Below are 25,112 nucleotides of genomic sequence, written 5' to 3'. Positions count from 1 at the left end.
TAAAAACAAGACTAGCTAAACAAATCAACTGGTGTGTGACGGTCCGAAGGGTGCAAGGTTATTTGCAAGCAACCATCCAATTTAGGCAAAACCATACAAGCCAAATTAGCCTAAAACAAAATTAGCACCAAATCACTGAAACAGGAAATGTGATGGTCCAAATACAAGTACATAGAAATGTAGCAGCACACAGAAGGAGAAGAAACTAGGCAAAGGAGCATCAGAAACTCGATTTTGCATCATCCATTGTGATGTCCTCAAGGAGAATCCGAGTTAGGTCATCATCTTCTAAGTGCCAATATTGCCACAGGAGAGCAAGGAAAACATTGCAAACTGGTAAGCCCCAATAACAGCAGATTGTTGTACACCAACTACACAAGTCGGTACACCCAATCCTGCAGGGGAAAAGCAACTTGCACCCACAGCTGGATCCGTAATTCTGCATGATCAACATGGAAGGGAACTGAGCATGGATGGTGTAAAATGCTTGATTGTTCAGTTGTGGTTACAGAATACAGAGAGGAGTACATAAATAGGGGAGCCGGGCGCAACCGCGGCAGGACGTGGTGAGAGACGATCGTGCAACGATCGTGCAATCCAAGTGGGAAGCGAGTCCACGCTCTAACACCCCCCGCAGTGTCAGCGGCGGCGTCGACGACGTTGAGACTGGAGCGTATGTCGAGGAAGGCTGCTGTTGGAAGCCCTTTGGTGAAGATGTTGGCAAACTGGGCGGAAGTAAGAACATGCAGAACTCGAACCTCACCTAGAGCTACCTTCTCGCGAACAAAATGGATGTCTATCTCGATGTGCTTAGTTCTACGATGCTGCACAGGATTACATGACATGTACACTGCGGAAATATTGTCACAATAGACAATAGTAGCATGGTGCAGAGGTCGGTGAAGCTCGCTGAGTAGTTGTCGAATCCAAACAGTCTCCGCCACTGTATGAGCGACCGAGCGATACTCAGCCTCCGCAGACGACCTGGAAACAGTAAGCTGCCGCTTCGACGACCATGAAATCAGATTATCACCCAAATAAACACAGTATCCCGAGGTGGATCGACGTGTATCAGGGCATCTCGCCCAGTCTGCATCCGAGTAAGCTGTGAGAGAGGATGGAGTGATGGAGAGACCATGATCAAGAGTACCTTTGAGGTATCGAAGGATGCGGCGGACATGGTTCATATGTGGAAGACGTGGGTCATGCATGTATAGGCATGCTTGTTGAACAGCATAGGTGATTTCAGGCCTAGTGAGAGTGATATACTGAAGGGCGCCAGTAATGCTACGATATAGGGTGGTGTCGGGAACGGGTTCTCCGGCGGAAGACAATTTGGCACCGGTCTCAGCAGGTATGCGTGTAGGATGGCATTCCAGCATGCCGGACTTGGAGAGCAGCTCAATAGCATACTGGCGTTCGGAGAGGAAGAGGCCAGCGAAAGAGCGTGAGACAGCTATACCAAGAAAATGGTGAAGAGGACCGAGGTCAGTCATGCAGAATTCTTGGCGCAGAGAAGAGATGGCGTGAGTGAGAAAAGAGTCAGAGGAGGCCGTCAACACTATGTCATCAACATATAAGAGTAAATATGCAGTGTGGGTGGAAGAGTGGTAGATGAACAGAGAGGAGTCAGAACGTGAGGGAATGAATCCGAGACTCTGGATGAACGAGGCAAACCGTTGAAACCAAGCTCTGGGTGCTTGTTTAAGGCCATACAAGGATTTTTGGAGATGGCAGACGTGATCGGGATAGGAAGAGTGGGAAAACCCAAGCGGCTGCCGGCAGTAAACGGTTTCAGTGAGAGAGCCGTGTAGGAAGGCGTTTTTGACATCGAGTTGGTGAATGGGCCAGGAGGAGGAGACGGCTAAGCTGAGAACTACACGGATGGTGCTAGGTTTGACGACCGGAGAGAATGTCTCGTCGAAATCGATGCCGGGTTGCTGGGAATCGCCACGACAAACCCAGCAAGCCTTGTACCGGGAGAGGGAACCATCCGAATGGAATTTATGACGAAACACCCATTTCCCAAAGACTACGTTGGCACCAGGAGGTCGAGGAATGAGCGACCAGGTGTTATTGAGAAGAAGGGCATCATATTCTTCTTTCATGGCTTGGAACCAGTTCGGATCGAGGAGGGATGCTTTGTATGAGGTGGGAATGGGGGAGATAGGAGATGTGGAAGATGTGAGGTTGAGGCGATCAACAGGTTGGGCAAAGCCAGACTTGCTGCGTGTGCGCATGGTGTGGGCGTTACGAGGAATGGGAACGGGAACAACAGTCGGTGGCATGGAGGGGCCAGCTGAATCAGAAGAAGGAGTCGGGATTGGTGGAGTGGCGGGGCCTGGAGAGCTGGTAGGTGGAGTGGAGGGACCAGGTGAGCTGGTTGGTGGAGTAGCGGGGCCTGGGGAGCGGTGTGGTGGAGTGGCGGGGCCCGGGGAGCTGGGTGGCGGGCGATCCGAGAGATCGCCGTGGCTGGGTTGGTCGGTTGCGGAAGCGGTAGTGGGTGGCGAATCTTGGGCATGCAGTGGGTGAGTAGGGTCCAGATGAACAGTGCCATGCACGTCAACAGCGCCATGCACGTCGATCGCTGAAGAGCGTGGTGAAGGGGTGACAGCGCCGGAAATTGGGGCAGAAAAGTTGGGGGTAGCGTGAGTGGCGAAAGGAAAAATGGTTTCATCAAACGTGACGTGGCGAGACAGAATAACACGACCTGTAGGAAGATGGAGGCAGCGATAGCCTTTGTGGGAATCAGAAAAACCGAGCAAGACACAGGGCAAGGAACGAGGTGAGAGTTTGTTATCAGTGGTGGCAGATAAGTTGGGAAAGCATAGACAGCCGAAAGTACGAAGATCGGCGTAGATGGGTGGGGCTAGGAAGAGAGACTCATAGGGAGAGAAGCGAGGACAAGTTTTGGTGGGCCAGACATTAAGTAAATATGTGGCATGCCGAAGCGCTTCAACCCAATATTGAGGAGGCATGGATGCGTGGATGAGTAGGGTACGGAGAATGTCGTTGATCATGCGAAGTGAGCGTTCAGCTTTCCCATTTTGGGGCGAGGTGTAGGGACATGAAAACCGGAGAAGAATGTCGTGGTGAAGAAAAAATTCATGGTTGCGGGTGTTGTCGAACTCGCGACCATTATCACATTGCAAGAAGCGAATGGGAAGAGAGAAGTGAGTGGAAACGTAACGCTGGAAGTTGACAAACAAGCTGTGAACATCAGATTTCGCTCGGAGGGGAAAGGTCCATATAAAATGAGAATAATCGTCAAGAACAACAAGATAGTACTTGAAACCGGATACACTAGGGATAGGTGACGTCCACAAGTCACAATGCAACAGTTCAAAAGGGAAAGAGCTACTGGTAGTAGAAGAACTAAAAGGCATCCTAACATGCTTGCCTAATTGACACGATTGACAAAGAGACGAGTCATGAGAGTCACGACTGTAAGGGATCCTAAACGCGTCGAGGAGGGTGGTTGTAGTAGCATGGTTGGGGTGGCCGAGCCGTCGATGCCACAGACTGATGGAGGCGAGCATGGCGTGGGGCGAAGGAGTGGAGGCGCCGTGGACGGTGTACATATCGCCCGAACTATCAAAGCGCGCCAGCTCCATCCGGGTGCGAAGATCCTTCATAGTCAAGCCAAAAGAGTCAAATTCCACAGAAACTTGGTTATCAATAGTGAAACGGCGAACTGAGATGAGGTTACCTCGCGAAGAAGAAGAGGGGAGTGAGAGGAAGGGATAGAGGAAGTGCCGACACAAGAGACAGGGATAGTGGAACCATTACCAAGAGTAATGGAGGGAAAGAGAAGAGAGGGATGAATGGAAGAAAGCGAGCTACTAGATGCAGACATATGCGCAGATGCACCAGAGTCGAAGATCCACTCGTTACCTGCGTCTTGGGTGGTGAGAGAGTTCATGACGGCGATGAAGGCGGCCTGATCCCAGGCCGGCGCGGTCGAAGATGAAGGAGCAGCAGCAGCAGCGGGTGGCTGAGGTGGCGATGGCGCTGGTGATGCAGCGTGCTCCCAGGTTGATGGTGTGGGCATCCCGTAGGGGTACAAGGAGTGCGCCGTTGGCGCCGCCGTGGCCTGGTACAGAGGAGCATAGGCGGTGTAGGCCTGCTATGGTGGACGAGAGCCCAGGAGCCCAGGAGCGCCGGTGGAAGGGCGAAGGCCGGGCACCCAAGCGCCGGTGTAGGCCGGCGGAGCACCGTATGGGGAGGGTGCGGACCATGGCATGGGCCAAGCCTGCACGAGCCCCGTCCAGGGATCGTGTGGAGGGCGCCATGCCGAGCGAGCCGGTGAGGAAGGCGCGGGAGATGGTGCAGCGGTTGGCGGTGCAGGAGTAGAGCTCGACGAAGAAGACGCCGATCCCTGCTTTGGTGGCCGATAGATCAGGTTTTTGCCCTTGTAGTTGGGGCTGGGGCGCTACCCCAGCGGCGGTTGAGGTGCTGGAGGCGCCGGAGAGGAAGCCGCGGACGAACCCGCAGGAGTCGGAGCAGGGCGAGCCGAGGTGTGGAAGAGGCGAGGCGTGCTGGCCTTGCGCGCCTGATTCTGCTCCTCCATCTGGAGCATGGAGCGCGCCTCGGCAAGCGTTGGCAGAGGCCGGAGCATGGGGATCAAGGTCGTCTGCTGGGCGAAGCGGTCGTCGAGGCCACCCATGAGCGCATGAAGGAGGGAGCGGTCGGCAACCACCTCGCCGAGCTCACGCAGCTCGTCGCCGATGGCTTTGATGCGTTGGCAGAAACGCCGACAGGGCGATCACCTTGAGTGATGGTGCGGAGCTCCGTGTTGAGCGCGGAGATGCGAGCGTCGCGGTTGTCCTGAAACAGCCGGCGGAGCTCGAGCCAGATGTCACGGGCGGTGGCACCATCGGTCACCACAAGGTTGAAGAGCTCGGTGGAGATGCGGGTATACAGCCACTGAATAATGGCAAGATCATCCTTGAGCCATCTGGGATTGGCGGGGGCCAGTGGTGTACCGCCGGTGATGTGATGAAGGAGAGAACAGCGACCAAGATGGATCTCGAAGAGATGCCTCCAATGATAGTAGTTGTGGCTGTGGAGATCAAGAACAATGGGGATGAAAGGAGTGATGTCAGTGATCGTATCGCTGAAGGAGAGAGCGGAGGGAATGGCAGGCTGGATGACTGGGAAAGAAGGTGTGGGCTGGCCGACGGTGAGGGGAAGAGTAAGCTGGCCGCCGCAGTTTGGAGGTAGGGTTGGCTGGCCGCTGGTGTTGGGTGGTTCGCCTGGATTCGTCATGGCGATCGTGGGAGGGGAGAGATGGATCGGATATCTGATACCATGTAAAATGCTTGATTGTTCAGTTGTGGTTACAGAATACAGAGAGGAGTACATAAATAAGGGAGCCGGGCGCAACCGCAGCAGGACGTGGGGAGAGGCGATCGTGCAACGATCGTGCAATCCAAGTGGGAAGCTAGTCCACGCTCTAACAGATGGAACCCCGAAAATCCCTTACAATCACCCCAATCATACTGCAGAGCTGGTGTGGTCGCCATGCCAAGGATGCTGACACGCATTTTCGGCTGTACTAAAATAACATGCATTTTTGGTGGTTTCCTGGTCTTACATAACAGGTACACAGAAACACAAAAGAAAACAGTTTTCATCAGAAAGATAAAGGCAGCTCCCCAACATAACATGCTAACATATAACTCCTGAAAAAGGAAAGGAAAATAAAAGCAGTAGCGTCACCCAGTGATTTTTCCTGAAGCTTGACGAGCCCCCCACCGAAATCAGTCTGGAGTTTCTCCTCACAGCCGTTCTCTCCACCTTAGCTTATCACACAGTGTATTAGAATTAGAAGGAAGAAACCTAGAAGGGATTGCTGGTTTACATCCTCACTTGTAACTCCTAGTACAAGATTGCACTACAAAAGGCAGCAGCCTCATTAGTTGATTTCGTGAAGCAATGTCAGTTTCAGCCTGAAGCTTCTCCTTCCACAGTTTTCTCCAGTGCCGACAGAATGATATGAGACCATTGGAGGACGATGCTTGGGCAATAAATATGATATCATTGCGAGCTAGCCACATTGCCCAAAAATGATCTGTTTACCTTCAACCCGCTACCCATCTTAGGCAAAATGATCTTAATCAGCAACAAACATATGAGTGAGGAGCTAAAAATTATGACCGAAACATTTCATTCTGCACATACACATCTGTCTACCTTGAACCTGCTAGCGATCTTAAGCAAAAATGCTGAACCTAGTTACTTCAAACAGGATCAACCTTGCTGCTATCATGGGATAGAAGGTGTGATCCACACCGGCGGCGATGAGAACCTGCACCTGTTGTACTCTTGCCCGAGCGCCTCCATCTTCTTCACCGTGTCGTCCTTGAGGCTGTACACCCCGACAGCACGAACGTCAACATCGTCATCATCCACGCGCGAGGAAAACTCCTTGCGCACGCCGCTGAGTCTGTCGTCTGTGAAATAGACGCAGCCGGCCTCAATCTCCGGGCGCCCCCTTGTCGGCACGCACATCGAGTTGTTCACCCCGACGAACAGCACGACGTCACCGATGTCCCTCGTCTCATTCCACTGCCCGTCGTCACCAAGGACATGGACCTTGAAGGAGCACGTCCACCCTTCCCGGCCGTACCGCTTCTTGGTCACACGGCCGTACTTGAGCACCACCATCAGCCGCCCACCCGGTGCTGCCACCAGGTACTTGAGATGCCGGCGCGAGCTGCCTTCTTCCATGGCCAGCCTTGGCGTGACAGCCGTGCTTGTGTACTCGCCAGACTCCGCGTCACGCTGCCACGCTGCCACACCTCGACAACACCCGAGTAGGAGACGGAGTAAAACTGGCCGTCGTGGTGGATGGCGTCCTCGACTCCATCCTCCGACCGCGCCAGCTTCCACACACCGTCCTCCGCCGTGGCGAAGGCCGGGGCGCCGAAAACATCCCAGAGGATAAGCATGGCGGTGCCGTAGCTGCCGGGGCGGCGCGGGGACAGGACAACCTTCCGGTAGAACATATAGTTGGGGGCGAACGAGTAGCCCCCGTACCCCTCACGCCCCAAGGAACTGTCTGGGAACGGCGGCCCGTGGCCGTACCGGATGGTCAGAAAGCACCGTACACGCACGGTGAACAGTCGTGGCGTGGGGCCACCTGCGGTCGTTGAAGACGCCCATGGTGGCGATGTGCGGGAGCGCGTGCTGCTCGCCGGTTGCGGGGTTGACGAGGTAGATCTGGCCCAGGTCGTCGGCCGTGGCGAGCCACCCGCGAGAGGAGCCGAGGACTAAGTGGCCTCGCAGCGCGGGGTCCAAGGCGTGCACGGTTGCGGCCCGCCGGTCGGCGACGGAGAAGAGCTCGACGGTCTCCGTGGTCTTGCCGGGGAGTAGGAGCCATGGTGCGGACGGCTTGAATACGTCGTCGTCGCCGCCGCAGGATGCTGCGAAGACCGCGGCGAAGGCGATGCGGTCGTGGATGTTGTCCAGCAGCTCCGGCGGGAGGCTGGGGCAGCGTCTGGGGCCTTCCCTGACGGCGGCCGGGGCGTTCCGTGGCATGCTGGCACGTAGGCGTAGTCTCCTACAGATCGATCGGATGAGGAGGGCGGTCGATCAAGTATTAAGGACGGCGATCGTGTGTGGATTTCTGCGAGGTTAAGATACGGCCGGAGACAGATGATATGGCCAAGACCGTGGCAGTTGTCCGTGTTCACTCAAGGGAGAAGGGACTGAGGGAGGATCCAGCTCAATGCTACTGTGGCTGGCCACCACCTTTGGGAGGGTATTCAGACAAGACAAAACAGGAAGGATTTCAGTTCGAAGTGCATGAATGAGTTCCTGGCTGTTCAAGTTCATTTCATCAGCTGGGCACCGTCAGCCGTAGCAAGCTTCTGCTATGTTGGTTTGTACTTTGTAGACATGCTAATTCGAATCATCGACCATGGATGATATCTGTTAATTGTTGTTGTAATTTTGTAGTTCACCTGAAGGAGGCATGGGCATCACCTCAGGCATATATATATATGAAACAATCTATTGGTGAGCGACATAAATTTCTTTCGCTATCCTACCAGTTGCATCTTGCATAGGATGAGCACCGATTCTGAAATTTATTCACAATTTCTCAGACTAAACATGGCACCAGCTTGCGGGTAAGCAAGTTTCCAAGGAGGCGTGGATGTTCAGGCCTTTCCTCTCACATATTCCATGACTTGGGATGGTATAATGGGTTTAGAGCAGCGGGAGCTGCAGTCAACTACAAAGAGCTGTTGCAAGCAACTGGAAGCGGTATTCATAGATTTCACAAGGCGGTGGCTTCTTCTCTTCCACGCTGGGTTCTCTCTCCGTCGCGGATCTCCATTCTTGCTATTCTGCAGCCAACTCTTGTATACAGCAAGTGATGCGTGTATTGACAACAAGTGCAGGCTGTCCGCTGGATACTCCACGTTCCTAGAACACATGATAATGGTAAGGGAAAAGTTCTGTCAAATTCGAATATTGCAGAGTTCTATTCTAGTGTTTATGTCAACAAGTTATGATTAACCATAAATATTGAATGTGTAATTGAGGAAGAGGAAACAGGTTGGCTTGACATAGGATACCAAGTAATGTCTGATCATGGTTTGACATAGCTGGCAATTGGACTTGATACATCAAAATGTAGCTTTGCCTATCCCTATCTCCTGTCTACGTCTGTCGTCATATAGTGTGGGAAGCGGTGGCCTTCACGCTCCTTCAGTGAGTTCTGTCATCAGGCTTTTCCCCATATCACAGTGTGGTGTGTTACTTAATATTTACTTATGAAAAACTGCAACCAAATTATAGCATCTCTTGCTATGTTCTGAGCAAGGTTTAAGTTTCAGTAACCATCCTTTTCTTTCTTGGAAATCTTCTGTAGCTCTGAAGTTCTTTTACCCCTATACTGTGCCACATTTACCTCCGAATAAAAGTTAATCTGGAAACTAAACCTGTTTGTACTGTCCTTTGCTAATGAACAAGGGTTAAGTTTCAGTAACTATTCTTCTTTTTCTTGGAGATCTTAGATAGCTTTCTGAAGTTATTTTACCCCTTGCTCCGCTGTATTTACCTCTGAATATAAGTTAATCTCAAAACTAAACCTGTTTTTTCAAGTTCTGCTGACTGTTTTGCTAAGTGCACATCAAGGTTTTGGTTACCGCTCGAAATTTTGAAATTTACCATGGTTACCGCATATTTCAGTCCCCCTTGGTAAATAGGCATTTCCAGCAAAAAAAAATCGAATTTTTGAGTTTTTTGAATTTAAATGCTCAATGTATAGTAAAGTGTGGCAGCACCTCGCAACATGCGCGTTGACAACATTCCACTGAGCTAGTAGCTCTTTTATGATAAATATAAGTTCAAGTGCTATCTATATCTATTTTAAAATAATTTGAATTCAAATTTCAATTATAAATTTTGTTCGAAATTTTCTCAAAATTTCATGGTAACCGTGGTAACCACATTTACCGGTCCCCCTCGGTAAAAATGCTCCATTCGGTAACCAAAACCTTGGTGCACATGACTTACTCAGATTTATGAGCTGATAATGCCAGCTAAATATAAGGTTAAAAAACTAGATGTGTTGCGCTGTGCACCTATTTTTCCAAGTTCTGCCGACTCTTTTGCTAATCAGCTGCACTTTGTCGAACAACACGTGCATCTAGTTCTTTCACTACTCTGCCGGATTTACCTCTGAGCAGAAGTTAATCTAGAAATTGAAACTTTTTTTCCAAGTTCTGCTGATTGTTTCGCCAAGTGCACATGGCATATTTAGATTTATGAGAAGCAAAACTTTAATACATAGAATAATTCATATTCTTCACTAGTTCTCGTATGTTGAACCCATGCTGTAAACAAAATCAGTTCGATGACACATTGTAGCTAAGAGTTATAGCAAAAATTAGAGTAAGAAAGATGGTAATCAGCTCACAAAAGATGTAACAGTACATGCATTGCACATTTTGAGCATCAATTAGCATCCACCCTGTAAAATGATCTGAATCAGACAAACTGTTCCTAGAGATTTCACACATGCACATAGCAAACACATGGATATATACGCAAGCTGGCAAGAAACAACTTCTAAAATTCTAAACTCTAATGGATTTGTACAAGATCATAAAAGCATGTTTTCTTATAGATTGTTTAGACCTGCAAGATAAGGCTTTGATCCTTCCCCCGCAAAAAAAAGGCTTTGATCCTTGGTGGGTGTTTGCATTGTAACCTGGGTGATTTGGTCCTTCTAGTGTGGACGAGCTACAACGTTGTAATTGCGATGTACTTTGATGGGTGGAAAAAGTACCGAAATCTCTTCAGGATCTCGTTCTTTGTTTCTGAATGTTGTCCCGAAAATACTAGGTGGTTCATTGCCTTGCTCAGGCCATCCATGTTGAACTAATGTGTACAATGAGTTTAGGCTGAATATCTGGTCATTATGCCTTCATGTATTTTCCTCATAGGGGTTGTGGTTGATGGTTTCCTTGGAGATATGTTTTCCAATATTTCTTTCCTTGGAGATATGTTTCCTTAGACTAAATTACTTACTGGACAATAGGACTATACATATTTATTTTTCTTGATAAAATGGCATATAGACATTTTGGTTCGAAAGTATCCTTCTAATCTTGAGCTCAAATGCTCCTGTCGTGAAGAGTAAAATCGAAAAGGAGTAGAAAAGAAATGTCAAAATATTTGATTTTTTTTTGTGGCAAACTTTAAGAAATGTTTGAAGTGCATGCACATTTTCATCACGAAATCACGTTGGAGGAAGTCGTGGCAAAAAAAAACAGAGCTCCAAAATGTGTTTGAAAGTAACATTTTCGAAGCATCAATTTTGAATTTTTTACAACGCCTTGCACTGATGTGATTTCGTGATGAATTTTTTTCATGCACTCCAAACCTTCCTTAATGTTTGCCACAAAAAAGTTCAGAAGTTTTTAGTTTTTTCCTATTTTTTCGAATTTGCTGTTCATTCAGCAGCATTTGAGCACGAGATTAGAAACTACACTGGTTTTGTTGATATGAGATCTCTCGAATCATGGTTTAATCACATCATGTCATCTATATAACGCAACTCCTGTCTAAAGTACCTTGTGTTCCGATTAATTGTCACCTCAGTGGTTCTTCACCCATTGTTGTTATTTTTTCAAGTTTACTAGGGTTTACTTTGTCCAATTTCATATTATTTTTAGCCCATAACTTCGTATTGCTACATATTTTGACACTATAAATGCTCAAGCTGATACATATATTGTTCCGAAAAAAGGCCGATGCACATATTATGTACCAGTTTTAGATATGGGTAATAAAGGTATGCAAAAGAGATCTTTAGCCACGTGCCCTTACTTAAGAGTAGAGGACAATAGGACATGGCTGGTGATTATGTGGCCCCATTATCATTGATTGTAGAATGGTGCCTCCATGCACTTGGTGTCTTCATTGCTTACTTCTAAAAGGTTCTGCATACGGTGCACCACCCATTATTTATACCTATTAGTTGAAACAATGTGTCCAGTAATTCAAGCTTGTTCTTCGAGAGTTTCTGTATCGTTAGATTTGTAGGCATTTAGAGCAAGCCAGGAAGTGGAAGAAAGAGAGAGTTCAAGAGCAATAGGAATGGGAACATGGAGGAAAGCCCTCCTTGTTTGTTTGCACTTCTAGTGTTGGAGGTGCAAATATTTGGCATGAATCCTTTCCTGATGCCTCCCATTCCTACCGTTCTTGTGCACTCCTTCCTCTTCCTTTTGGCTTATGCAATAGCTCTGATGGAGAAACCATAGACATGTGTCCACTTATTTAGATAACATGAGACCTCGAAGGCGAGCTCGGAAGAGTAAGAATGAAGGGCCTTAGAGTAGTGGGAATGGGAACGTGAAGGAAAGCCTAACTTCCTCGGTTTGACCTCTCGTGTTGGAAGTGATAATTTCGTTTGGTGTTCCCGATGCCTCCCATTCCTATTGTTCTAAAGCACTCCTTCCTCTTCACTTTTTGGCTTGCTTTGTTGATTTAACTTATAAACCAAATATATGTGTGCACATGTTTGATGTGAAATCTCAAAAGCGAGCTAGGAAGAGGAAGAGAGGGCCTAAGAGCAATGGGAATGAGAACATAGAGGAAAAACTAATTTACCGGTTCTTCACCTCTTGTGTTGAGGTGGAAATCCTGTTTGTTATTTCCCAATGCCTCTCATTCCTATCGTTCTTAAGCGCCTCCTTCCTCTTCCTTTTTGTTTGCTCAATCTTATAGCGGGAAAACTAAACATATGCGTGGATATATTCAGATGATACGAGATGTCCATTGTGAGACAGGAAGAGGAAGTAAAGAGGGAATAAGAGCAGTGTGCATGGAAAAATGATGGAAGGCTAAAGCCCTCGTTCATCGTCTAACACTAGCATCTAGTCATAAAAATATGAGAGAAGTGCATATTACACCCCTCAACTCTAGCCCTAGTCTAATATACAACCTCCAACTCCAAAACCGTCTAATCTGCAACCTCCAACTCTTAAAACCGGCCAAAATTCAACCCTCCTCTCCCCTTGACCGGTTTTGACCGGGTCTGACCCGTTGACTGATGAACAGTAAATTTGAAAAAATGGAAAATTCAGAAAAATAAAAATAAAAAACTTGTAAATTCAAAAAATAGTTGGGAACAAAATTTTAAAAATAATTTTGACTTTTCCACCATGTGAACAGTAATTCAAAAAAAGTTCGAACTTTTGGAACGAAAATTTTCCCTCGGTCACTGTTCACGCAGTGAAAAAATGATTTTCCTGATTTTTTTACTTTTTTGAATACTGTTCACGCTGTTTACAGTAATTCAAAAAACAAATCCCGGCGAATTTTGTTTCCAATTTATTACCTCCGGGTACATGTAAAAAAACTGAATTTTTAATACTGTTCACGGTGAAAAGTCGAATTTATTTTTAAAAAAATTTGTTCCCAATTTTTTTTGGAATACTGTTCATCCAGAGGCAAAAAATGCTTTCTAAAATTTTATTTTTCTGAATTTTCATTTTTTTTCCGAACTTACTGTTTATCAGTCAATGGGTCAAAACCGGTCAAGGGGAGGGGAGGGTTAAATTTTGGCCGGTTTTAAGAGTTGGAGGTTGCAGATTAGACGGTTTTGGAGTTGGGGGTTGTATATTAGACTAGGGGTTGAGGGGTGTAATATGCACTTCTCTCTAAAAATATACACTAACACATTTTTTAATTTAGCAACACTAGACACACAACTTTGACATAGACAATTGTACATATTCTTCACTAGTTCCCTTATGTTGAACTCAATATGGACATGAATCGGATCAATGACACACCACTCCTGACCACTGAAGCTAAGAATAGGAGCAGAAAACAGAGTGAGAAAGATGGCAATTAGCAATCATAAAATGTAACATTATATGCATTGCAGATTACTTTTAGCATCTGTTAGCATCCGCCCTCTAAAATGTTCTGAATCACATAAACTATTCCTACAGAGTTCACACGTGGGAATATCAAACTAATGGATAAATAACAAATACTAGCAAGTTTCTGCTGAGCACTGTCGGCCGTGGCAAGTTTCTGCTGTGTTAGCTTGTAGACATGCTAATTCGAATCATTGACCATGGATGATATCTGTTTATTGTTGTTGTAATTTTTGAGTTTACCTGAAGGAGGCATGGGCATCACCTCAGGCATACATATGAAACAATCTATTGGTGAGCTATATCAATTTTCCTGCATTATCCTACCAGTTGCAACTTGCATAGGATGAGCACCGATTCTGAAATTTATTCACAGTTTCTTCCATGCTGATGCCTTGCTCATGATTACAGTTTTCTGGGGTCTTTGCATTGTCTCCAGCGAACGATCCTATGGCCTGCACTTGCTGATTTGGGTTCCCAAGCACAGAAAGCAATGCAAGATGATATCTTTTGTGCGATTCCTCTGAGCTGCATACAACTACAGTTTATATCATGTGTCACTTATGATTTCTATTATGTTGACCTGAGAGGAATACACTTTAGAAGCAGCAAGTGGACTGTTTGGGCATCTGCCTTGGATGGATTATATCATGGCTATGCATCAATTGAAAGAGGGATTATCGATGCGAGCGCTTATATGATTTACTCGGATCTGCAGGCACCTAGAGATAGGAGGCCAACCATCGACACTGTTCTGAACTTGACATTATTGGCATCATTCTATTAGAAGGTGTCAAGTGCTAGTGTTTTACTGTTTGGTGACACTAAGTATCATCGGATCTGGGCGTCTGGATTTTGGAGCTTCTCACACTCGACATGGCACCGGCTTGTGGATAAGCCAGGTTTTCAAGGAGGTATGGAATGGAAGTGCGGGCCTTGCCTCCCACACATGACACACATTCCATGACTTGGGTTGGTATTATGGATTTTGAGTATAAAACTACAGTGGTATCCAGAGAGATCAGAAGGCAAGGTACTGCACGGTGGCTTCTTCTCTCTCCCTCGGATTTCCGTTCTTGCTACTCCGTAACCAACTCATGTATCCAGTGAGTGATTCGTGTACTAACAACAGTGCAGGCTGTCTGCTGGATACCCCACTTAAATTCCTAGAACACAGGTAATGGTATGGAGAGATTAAAGTTTGAATATTATAGAGCTGATCTAGTGTTTAAATCATCAAGTTTGATTGACTGAATATGAACAAGTAATCATGGAAATCGGCAGTCATCAGTCATGTAGGAAATGTAGTGGCAGCACATTTGGGATATCTGCAACCTGATGAAATTTTACTGCCTTTGGATACTATGGTGTCTAATCGATCCTTTTGGCAACTAATAATCTATCTCATGGTCTCTTCAAATCGTGTGATTTTGTTTATGGGAGAAATCATGACCTACTGTCCTTGTTCTTATTTACTGTTCCCTGCAGAACTTATCAGCTTAAACATGTACTCCCTCCGTTCCTAAATATAAGACCTTTTAGAGATTCCACTATAGACTACATACGGAGAAAAATGAGTGAATCTACACTCTAACGTATGTCTATATACACCCGTACATAGTTCATAGTAAAATCTCTAAAAGGTCTTATATTTAGGAACGGAGCAAGTACTCTGCAGAACTTATCAGTTTTTTACAGAGCATTTATTTCTTCTTGTTCGAATAAGGCATGCGTGTTTTCTAAGTTCTTATGCTGATTCATACATTTGGTTAAATTATTCCTTTATGCGTTAATGCAAACATATCAACATTTAGCTCTGTTGTGTATTTAGTTATGGTTACCTGATTTCCTTTTTCTGACAGGAATGCACATACTTCACACTTGTTAGCTCTTATAACAACCTAGGATAAATTTTATCACCCTCAAGGTATCTAGTTGATCACATTAAGTTAATAGCACTAATTAGGATTGTGCATTATATCGTTGTGACTTGCTCTCTGCAGTAGTTTACAGTAGGTGCAGCTGAATTTTATGAGCAACACGTAGTTCCTGCATTTTCAATGTCAATTTGAAGGCAAAGGTGTTTGCTGAAAGTGGGAGATTTATGAGTAGGAGTTCTACGTGTCAAAGAACTCTGCACTGATGCATCTTCCAGTCTCACGGTTAAGTAAACTTGAATTGCAATTGGTCGACTAGCTGGGCAATTGTCTGGAGTTATCTTGATCAGCATGCATCACCATTTTCAGATTTGAGGGTGTTGAATAAACTTATGCTGTTGCACTAGTATATTGTTGTTTCTAGAAATTGCCGTATCCCATATCGCCGTATCCGTGTTGCCGTATCGGTGCAACGTAGCTATCCACACATCCACATCTTGGCGAGCTTCTTTGGGTAGACGGATACGCAGAGCCTGGCACCGTCTCGGCGATTCCTAAGCAGGAGGGCTGGACTGCGATCGAGGGGACAGAACATGACCCTGTTTCGATGCTTCGACAGAATACCTAATACTCTCATGTTATATTATGGGACGGAGGGAGTACTAAGGAGTATTTACTAAGGAAACACTGCAACCAAATTATAGCATCTACTGTGTTATGTTCTGATACTGTCCTTTGCTAATGAACAAGGGTTAAGTTTCAGTAAAAATCCTTCTTTTAGTTGGAGAACTTGAGTAGCCCTGAAGTTCTTTTAACCCCATACTCTGCCACATTTGCCTCCGAATAGAAGTTACTCTGGAAATTGAACCTGTTTGTCCAAGTTCTGCTGATTGTTTTACCTAGTGCACATGACTTACTTAGATTTATGAGCTGATAATGCTAACTAAATGTGCAACGCTGCCAGCACTTTTACGATGCAGGTACACTTTATTTCTTTGGTATCATGCACGGCTGGCTGCGATATCGGTTCGCTCTCAAGGCCAAAAATGTTTGCAGCTCGGTCCATACTCATGCAGGCGATGCAACTTGATCGAAGCATAAGATGTTTCATCTGCTCTTACCGAAACAAGTGAGCCAAGGACACATGTGAAAAAAAATCTGTACGCATTGCACTCCCAGCAGGTCAGTTGCCTGCTTGTATGCACTGTACTCCTCCCAGCCATTTTTCTTCCTCTCATGCTCTCAACTTTGTTCAGTGTATGCATCGGCTAATCTGCTCATGTGAGCCCTAACCTAACCTAGCAAAGATTAACAAAGTAATTAAAGGGAGCAGCAAACCATGGCTTCCCTTTCACTTGAAAAAGAAAGTGGGATAGTCAAGGAGGGAGGGAGGCTGTTTGTTTGTGTGTGTGTGTGTGTGTGCTGAAAACATGGTGATGTAGATGTGCACTGCACTTGGCCGGTGGGGTGCTGGTATTCGGCGCCGGCTCGCTCGTCACCCATGTTCTGCACAATTCAATGGAAAAAAGAAAGAGAGCGAGAGATAGATGCAGGGGAACAGGCCGTCGTGTTCCCGGGAAGAAAGAAGAACATTCATTTGGCAACGGACGGATGCAGATTTTGTCTCTTCCCCCTCTCTAGAATATTCCAGGTCTGTCCCTCCTCCCTCTCTCTCTCTCTCTCGAAATAGTTTACTTAAATCTTGTCTTGAAATTAATTATGGCACCTGTGTTTGTCTTCTGTCAAATAGTGCTGGGCATTTCCTGATCAACAGAGCTAGGATTTTAGAGATGGCCCTGCTTTTCCTGCGGATCCTTAGTTTGGAATCTTTAGTACTTCATCCGTCCGGAAATATTTGTCATCAAAATGGATAAAAACGAATGTATCTAGAACTAAAATACATCTAGATACATCTTCTTTTGTCCATTTCGATGACAAGTATTTTCTAGATACATCTAGATATATCTTGGGATTATTAGTCTGAAAATTGGAGTTGCTACTCTGCTTCCAACACTGGACAGGTTATAAACTATTAACATCAAAAAACACCGTACCATTTTTTCTTTTTCTTTGCATAAAAGTATGCATTAATCTGTGGAAAAGTAAATCATATACCAAAACCAAGCTACAAACTATAGGTAGGATAAATTGTAAATTGACACAAGCCAAGGGCATGCCTGAGATCAGTGGAACCTAAAGTTCTCTTCTCAGCACAAAACAAAAGGACTATTGGCAATTTGGCTACCATGCATGCAAAGATATGAACAATCTCTCTCTCTCACTAAGACTCTCACAAGCACCAGACGAAAATTTGACAAAAAAAGAGGGTGAGATTAACCTTCCTATTTACACCAGGATTAACCACTGATGACTCTGCTACTATACTCTGCTTCTATGACGCTACTATAATGCAGTCAGCAACTAGCGCTGCCGTGTCACTGACAGGCGTGACATGGCAGCCAACCGCCGGGCCGGCGGCGAGGGGTCGGCGGTCGCTGGTGGAAAAGACGAGGCGCGGGCGGTGGAGGGACGGTCAATGCAGCCGGTGCCGCTTGGGGGCGAAGCCCCGCGACGGCGAGCAGCTGGTGGCGGCCATGGGCATGGCGGGCATCGCCGCCATCGGCCGCTTCATGCAGGCGCTGTTGGCGTTGGGGCCGTAGCCGGGAGCCGCGCCGGCGTTCGCGGTGTGGAGTGGCGTCGCGTTCATGTAGACTCCGCCGCCGCCGACCGGGAGCGTGTCGAGCGCGTGCACGGGCGGCGGGTTGCGCCAGCGCGGGAGCGGCCCGGCCACGAGCAGGTTCTGCAGCAGGGGCCCCGCCTCCATGACGGACTGCAGCAGCCGGCCCCTCGGCGGCAGCGGCTTCTTCGCGGCGAGCATGTCGAGCACGGCGTCGGCGCCGCAGAGCTGCTGCTGCTTGGCCGGCGGGGGCGGGCTGGCGGCGCCGAGCTTGCCGCCCCCGCAGCGGCGCCGGTCGGAGGAGGTGACGGGGTCGAAGAAGGGGTCGACGGGGGACGACACGAGGCTGCAGTCCGAGTCGGTGACGCTCGACGTGCCCAGGGCCGGCGCCGGCTGGTGCACCGGCGGCGCGGCCTGCTTGGCCGCGGCGAGGAGCAGCTGCTGCACCTGGTCCCTCGCGTCGTCCCGCTCCTTGGCCACCTGGCGCACGAGGTCGGCGAGCTTGGCGATGCTCTGCTCCTTCCTCCGCAGCTCCTCCTTGGACACCTCCAGCTCCATGGTCGCCGCCAGCAAGCTCTGCTTCAGCTCCTCCACGCTCTGCAACCAAATTCCACAACCAAGATCAACATTTCCATCCTTCCCCCAAAATCAACCTCAAACACCACCGTTTCCGCGCCAACCATGGTCTACATACAATCTGAAAAAATCGGATGGGGGAATCAAAATCAATGGTTCGATCCTAGGAACAAGGCGATGATGGGGCCGTGATTCACCAAGCACAAGGCGATGGCATGCACGCACGCACGACCCAAAACCAATCCTCGGAGCGGCGAATGATTTCGATTCCCTTCTTCCCGGCAAATGATTGCACCATGCAACAGCCGCTAGTGGAGGCATCCATGCCATGCCCGGCTTTGGCTTTGGCTTTGGCTCTGGGCTCGTCAAAGATCAAAGGTGAAAACAATAATAATCTAAGCATGATACCAGCAGTAAAAAACTCATCGCCCTTTCCCCGTCTCGGGACCCAGCGCTGAGCAACAGCATGATTGCTGCAGAGCATCCCGCAACAGTGCCGAACTTTTGTTGAAAAGAGAATGGGGACGGGGGAAAGGCGGGCCGAACCGGACCAAACCCAACGAGAAAGTCAGTCAGTAAGTCTTCTACTCGAGCAAGTTAAGTAGTAGGAGTAAGATAATTTTCCACATGGATCGGAGCATGGAAAATGCAGAGAGGGCGGGGAATTCCGGCACGCCAAGGCTTCTCGAGCCCCGGGCGAATTCGCTGCCTGCCTAACCCTTCTTGACCACGACAAGACACGCGCGCAACCCAAGGCGGCGCACGCGGCGGGCATTGCCGGCGGCCGGTCAGGAAATGCGGCGGCGAGGAGGGCGCGGGGTTGTTGGCGGCCGGAGTTGGGGACGAAGGCGGAACAAAGATACAGGAGAGTAATTGCAGGGGGGGAGAAGGTTGTGAGGGCAATTCACGCACCTCCTGGGGCTGCAGCTCCTCCTGGAAGGACCAGAGCGTGGAGAAGAGGGTGGTGTCCATGGCGTCGCCGAAGCCGAGGGGGAGCGGCTCCATTGCCATCGCTTCGTCGGTCCTTGACCTCCTAGCTCTCCGTCAGACCGTCACGCACTGCGCCGCGCCCGCCTTGGTCTCTGGCCGTGGACGGCTGCTGCTCGGTGGAGGAGGGCTGCTGGTGTTGGGGGAGGAGGGGAGGGGGGAGGGGGGAGGGAGGTTTGATGGGAGAGAGAAATGTATATATAGGAGATCTGTGTGAGGTTTTGGGGAGGAAGGAAGGTTGGGTGATGTATGGAAAGGTTGGGGGGAGGGGAGGAAATTATGGAGCAAATGTTTATGGAATGTGTGATCAGCCTCTGATAACCTGCCATCTGTGGCTCCTTGCAACAAGGAGAGAGAAAGAAAAAAAAAACTTTGAGAGAGAGAGAGAGGCAAGAGGGGCCAACCACTTTTCTGTCTCTTGTGTACGACGAGTTGGCACGGGCAGAAAAAAATGCCTGAAATTGTACTTCCTCCGTTCGGAAATACTTGTCGAAGAAATCCTTTGGATCATGGGAGGCTACACCTGAATTTATGTGTTCTCTTCTGAAAAAGAAAAAATATTTAAATGGAAAAGCCTTTTGGATCATGGGGTTTGAAAGACACAAAAATAGGATAAACATGTACAAAGCAGTGGAGGCTACACCTGAATTTGATTGTGTAGAAGTGGTATTGTCTTGCGGAAAAAAAATGAAAACTTTGGATAGAGGTAATGCAAAACTGTGCACACATCTTCAGTTTTACAGCACAAAGCTATGGAGGTGCTGTTCTTAATTAAGGCAATTAAGGGTGGAACAAATGGGCTGTGTTTTTGAAGATGGGCAGCTTCCTGCTCTCTTCCCTCCAAAAGACCGAAGCCATACTTTTCAAAATTTTCTTGGTTGGCAAATTTGACCGGGTTAATTAGAAGGACAGTGCATCATTAGGTCATGACTGGTTTGTCTGCTGGATGAATTAGTTGTTGTTCCTCTGCATTTAGATCCCATGCAGAATAAATGCCCCCAAAATTATGGTGACTTGCAAAGCAGGGCTGTCTATAATTAATGGTGGTTAAACTTTTTTGAAAATATATTTTACCTGATTATGTATTTTAAAAATGCATTTGCATCCCTCTTCATTTTCTGAAAGTCCGGGTGCTCATACTTCTTGTTTATTATGGCTTAGTATGTTGCAACATTGTATAGTCCCCAAACGGTGTGAACAATGGCTGCAATATCTAATTCAGACTATCTTTTGGATACGACAGATGTCCATAGATATTGTAATGTGCATGTTAGTGCCTTAGTGGTACCTTGTATTCTGAATTAAATAGACCAACAAACTCTGAAAGGTATCTGAAGGCCAAGGACTGATGGTACAATAATCTATAGGTTCATGTCCAGGTGCTCTTAACGTTTGGTTCATGAATCAAAACAAAAACAAATGTGTAGAATAATAGTATATTTTGAAAGAGATGATTGTGAGGGCAACGATCTGCCTGCCGCGTGTCGTTGCAGTCGCCGAGCTTATTGTCTGGCGCATCATTTTAAAGTAAAATAGAAAGAAAGCTCAGGATATTATATGTTGAGTGAGCTTGTGATGCGGAGTAAGTGTGGATAGTGGAAAAACTCATGGCACCCTTTATTTTGGCATGATAAAAAAAATTGCGGCCCAAGGAATAAATTTTCTGAACTCATAATCACGTACATGTAAACTCATAATAATTTGATGCATCTTTCTGTAGGTTCCAAAAACTTTAAAATGTTTATGTACGAAGACTTGCATATAGGTGAAAATTTGATTATTTGTGATCTATTGATAAATTAATTATTAAGTTATTGAATATTTACAAATGTACAATGCAAGTTATTTACGGAAAATCAATTTGGCTCCTGGGAGCACAAGCTCCCGAGGCCATTTTTTTTAATATAAAAAAATTGAGACAAAATTTTATTGTGATCTTTGTCACATACAAATGCTACATGTAAATTTGGAGACAAAAAGTAAATCAACCTATGGTTGGATGATTAGAAGGACAGTGGTATTCCCAGCCACCAGGAATCAAATACTGACGCTTGCATTTATTCTGAATTTATTTTAGGATTTTCGGCGATACGTTTTCAGTGGGAGGAGACGTTCCCGTCGACTAAGAAGCGCCTACGATGACTTTGTAAAATCTCAAGATGACAATGTCAGCTCAGTCTCTCCGAGGTGCTCGTAGGGGCAGGGTGTGCGTGTGTGCAGTACACACGACATTACAGTACACACTTGACATAACAGAGTTGCACAAAAAAATCATGGACTTTGAAAATGAACAATACATATGCTAAAAATCCATAAACTTTGTTTGTGTAGCCGTCAATTTAATGTATTTCGACCATAAAATTTACACACATATACACCATGTCTCTAGATATATATATATATTTTCAGAACTTTTGAAAACTAAAAAGTTTGGATTTTGGAAAATTTTCAAATTTAGGCCTCCATGGAGCTCGGTGTCCATTAGATTTGTAAATAAATAATCTCTTTTCCCCCCTCGTGTCGCTCCCTTGGGGCGGCTCGGGCGGAAACCCTAACCACCGCCGCCGCCCCCTCTCCCTCCTTACCCCTCGACGCACGTCGGCGGGCAAAGCCCGTCGGCGACGGGATCTGGCTCACGCGCTCGCTAGAATCTATGCAATAGACCTAGCTCATGATGCCACTGTTGGGGAACGTAGCAGAAATTCAAAATTTTCCTACGTGTCACCAAGATCTATCTATGGAGAAACCAGCAACGAGGGGAAGGAGAGTGCATCTACATACCCTTGTAGATCGCTATGCGGAAGCGTTCAAGAGAACGGGGTTGAAGGAGTCGTACTCGTCGTGATACAAATCACCGGAGATCCTAGTGCCGAACGGACGGCACCTCCGCGTTCAACACACGTACAGCCCGATGACGTCTCCCATGCCTTGATCCAGCAAGGAGAGAGGGAGAGGTTGAGGAAGACTCCATCCAGCAGTAGCACAACGGCGTGGTGGTGGTGGAGGAGCGTGGTACTCCAGCAGGGCTTCGCCAAGCACCGCAAGAGACGAGGAGGAGAGAGGTAGGGCTGCGCCAGGGAGAGATCAAATCGTATGTCTTGGGCAGCCCAAAACCCCCACTATTTATAGGAGAAGGGGAGGAGGGTGCGCCCCCTCTAGGGTTCCCACCCCTAGGGGGGCGGCAGCCCTAGATGGGATGGAGGGGGGCGGCCAAGAGGGGGAGAGGGGGCGCGCACTAGGGTGGGCCTTAGGCCCATCTGCGCCTAGGGTTTCCCCTTTCTCCTCCTAGCTGCGCCTTGGGCCTTGTGGGAGGCGCACCAGCCCACTCAGGGGCTGGTCCCTTCCCACTCTTGGCCCATGCAAGCCTCCGGGGCTGGTGGCCCCACTTGGTGGACCCCCGGGACCCTCCCGGTGGTCCCGGTACGTTACCGATAAAACCCGAAACTTTTCCGGTGACCAAAACAGGACTTCCCATATATAAATCTTTACCTCCGGACCATTCCAGAACTCCTCGTGACGTCCGGGATCTCATCCGGGACTCCGAACAACATTCGGTAACCACATACAAACTTCCTTTATAACCCTAGCGTCATCGAACCTTAAGTGTGTAGACCCTACGGGTTCGGGAACCATGCAGACATGACCGAGACGTTCTCCGGTCAATAACCAACAGCGGGATCTGGATACCCATGTTGGTTCCCACATGTTCCACGATGATCTCATCGGATGAACCACGATGTCGAGGATTCGATCAATCCCGTATACAATTCCCTTTGTTTAGCGGTATTGTACTTGCCCGAGATTCGATCGTCGGTATCCCGATACCTTGTTCAATCTCGTTACCGGCAAGTCTCTTTTACTCGTTCCGTAACACATCATCCCGTGATCAACTCCTTGGTCACATTGTGCACATTATGATGATGTCCTACCGAGTGGGCCCAGAGATACCTATCCGTTTACACGGAGTGACAAATCCCAGTCTCGATTCGTGCCAACCCAACAGACACTTTCGGAGATACCTGTAGTGTACCTTTATAGCCACCCAGTTACATTGTGACGTTTGGCACACCCAAAGTATTCCTATGGTATCCGGGAGTTGCACAATCTCATGGTCTAAGGAAATGATACTTGACATTAGAAAAAGCTTTAGCATACGAACTACACGATCTTTGTGCTAGGCTTAGGATTGGGTCTTGTCCATCACATCATTCTCCTAATGATGTGATCCCGTTATCAATGACATCCAATGTCCATGGTCAGGAAACCGTAACCATCTATTGATCAACGAGCTAGTCAACTAGAGGCTTACTAGGGACATGGTGTTGTCTATGTATCCACACATGTATCTGAGTTTCCTATCAATACAATTCTAGCATGGATAATAAACGATTATCATGAACAAGGAAATATAATAATAACTAATTTGTTATTGCCTCTAGGGCATATTTCCAACACCTTGGTGGTGGGATTTTTGGCGCTGCTCGCTGCAAGATCTGGAGCTGGTGTGATGGTGAAGCAGCGCAGCGGGGAGGAGGTGCGCGACTAGGGCTCTTGGGAGGAGATGGTCGCGGCGTGGAGGCCCCTCCTGGAGGCGACGGGACGGGACAAGGCGTCCGCGGTTCGGTTTGGCCTAGGCGGCGTGGTAGGGCTCGACCACGAGTTGATGTGCTTGCAGCGGCCGAGCACGTCGTGGCGCCCCCTCCTGGTCTTCATGGTCGTGGGTGATGGAGGTGGCGGCACGGGCAGGATGGGCCTGATCTGGGTTGTAGGGCCGCGACGCAGACATCTGCCTAGAGTTGGCCTAATGGCTCGGTGTGCAGTCCGGCGAACCTTGGTCGGACATGGAGGGAGCTCGGCGAGCTCTCAGCCGTGGAGGAGCTGGAAGTAGGGTTGTGCGGGTCTCGGATGTTATCGACTTCTCGGCTATGCTGGCTTAGTGCTGCGGCGGTGGCGGAGTGCCAACTTGGATGGTCTGGCCCCAATACGATGGGCAGGGATGGAGGTATGCGGCGGTCCGAAAGAAATTCCTGCCCGTTCTCGATCGGTGCTGGTGGCGACGGCGCCCGTAGGTGCCGTTCCCCTCCATGGAGGCGCTGCCAAGGTATGTCGGCATCTCCATCGCTTGCTCTGGATATTGGTAGCGGTCTTCGGGAGAAAGCCTAGGTTCGGAGTTGAACCGACATGATGGTGGCGTCTTCTACGCCGGTACTCTGCTGGGAGCATCACGTTTGAAAGACACGGTCTTGAGGTTCCATGTTGCGCTACTTCCGGTGCTCGCCGTTGTCCAAGACGATCTTGAATGGCGCAATGTATGTCATCGCCGGTGAATCCAAGATGGTGCCTTTAGTGGACCGACCAAAGTTCCGCCATCTACTTGCCACCTCCTTTAGGCATCAAAGGGTGGATGGTGCGACAATAAGGGAAGTTCATCCGGAGTTGGTACTGTCTTCGGAGGTGACCGGCGTTGGTCAAGATGCGATGACGTTGATCTGTTTTTGGACAGGCTCTTTTGTGCTTTGTAGTTGTGTTGTCGGTGTTTGCAGTTTTTCGGACTTGCCTGGTGTGGCGTGGTGTCTGCACTATGCTTAT

At 47.9% G+C, this 25,112-nt stretch overlaps 1 protein-coding gene and 1 non-coding gene across 4 annotated transcripts; both read right to left on the bottom strand.

Annotated features, from left to right (window-relative positions):
* Positions 1 to 216: 216 nt before the first annotated feature.
* On the bottom strand, positions 217 to 291 carry LOC125533346. The gene has a single exon (XR_007294228.1). It is a non-coding gene; the product is annotated as a small nucleolar RNA snoR60 (small nucleolar RNA).
* A 17,099-nt stretch (positions 292 to 17,390) lies between these two features.
* On the bottom strand, positions 17,391 to 19,699 carry LOC125544441. 3 transcript variants are annotated; one of them, XM_048708139.1, is made up of 2 exons: positions 19,449 to 19,699; positions 17,391 to 18,557 (listed from the first exon to the last, which is right to left on the bottom strand). In XM_048708139.1, the coding sequence occupies exons 1-2, from the start codon at positions 19,545 to 19,547 to the stop codon at positions 17,817 to 17,819; spliced, it is 840 nt and encodes a 279-aa protein (XP_048564096.1). In that variant the 5' UTR covers positions 19,548 to 19,699; the 3' UTR covers positions 17,391 to 17,816. The 3 variants fall into 3 exon arrangements, with proteins under 3 accessions (XP_048564096.1, XP_048564103.1, XP_048564109.1); XM_048708146.1 differs by lacking the exon at positions 19,449 to 19,699 and adding an exon at positions 18,655 to 19,440; XM_048708152.1 differs by lacking the exon at positions 19,449 to 19,699 and adding an exon at positions 18,734 to 19,440.
* Between the last annotated feature and the right edge of the window lie 5,413 nt (positions 19,700 to 25,112).

This window comes from Triticum urartu, chromosome 1 (genome assembly GCF_003073215.2).
Source record: "Triticum urartu cultivar G1812 chromosome 1, Tu2.1, whole genome shotgun sequence".
NCBI lineage: Eukaryota > Viridiplantae > Streptophyta > Magnoliopsida > Poales > Poaceae > Triticum > Triticum urartu.
This window is presented reverse-complemented; position numbering and strand designations above follow the sequence as displayed.

Coding starts and splice junctions, on each gene's coding strand:
- LOC125544441 (XM_048708139.1), bottom strand. CDS start 19,547: ATGGCAATGGAGCCGCTCCCCCTCGGCTTCGGCGACGCCATGGACACC. Junction 18,558..19,448: donor AGGAGCTGCAGCCCCAGGAG/GTGCGTGAATTG, acceptor ATTTGGTTGCAG/AGCGTGGAGGAGCTGAAGCA.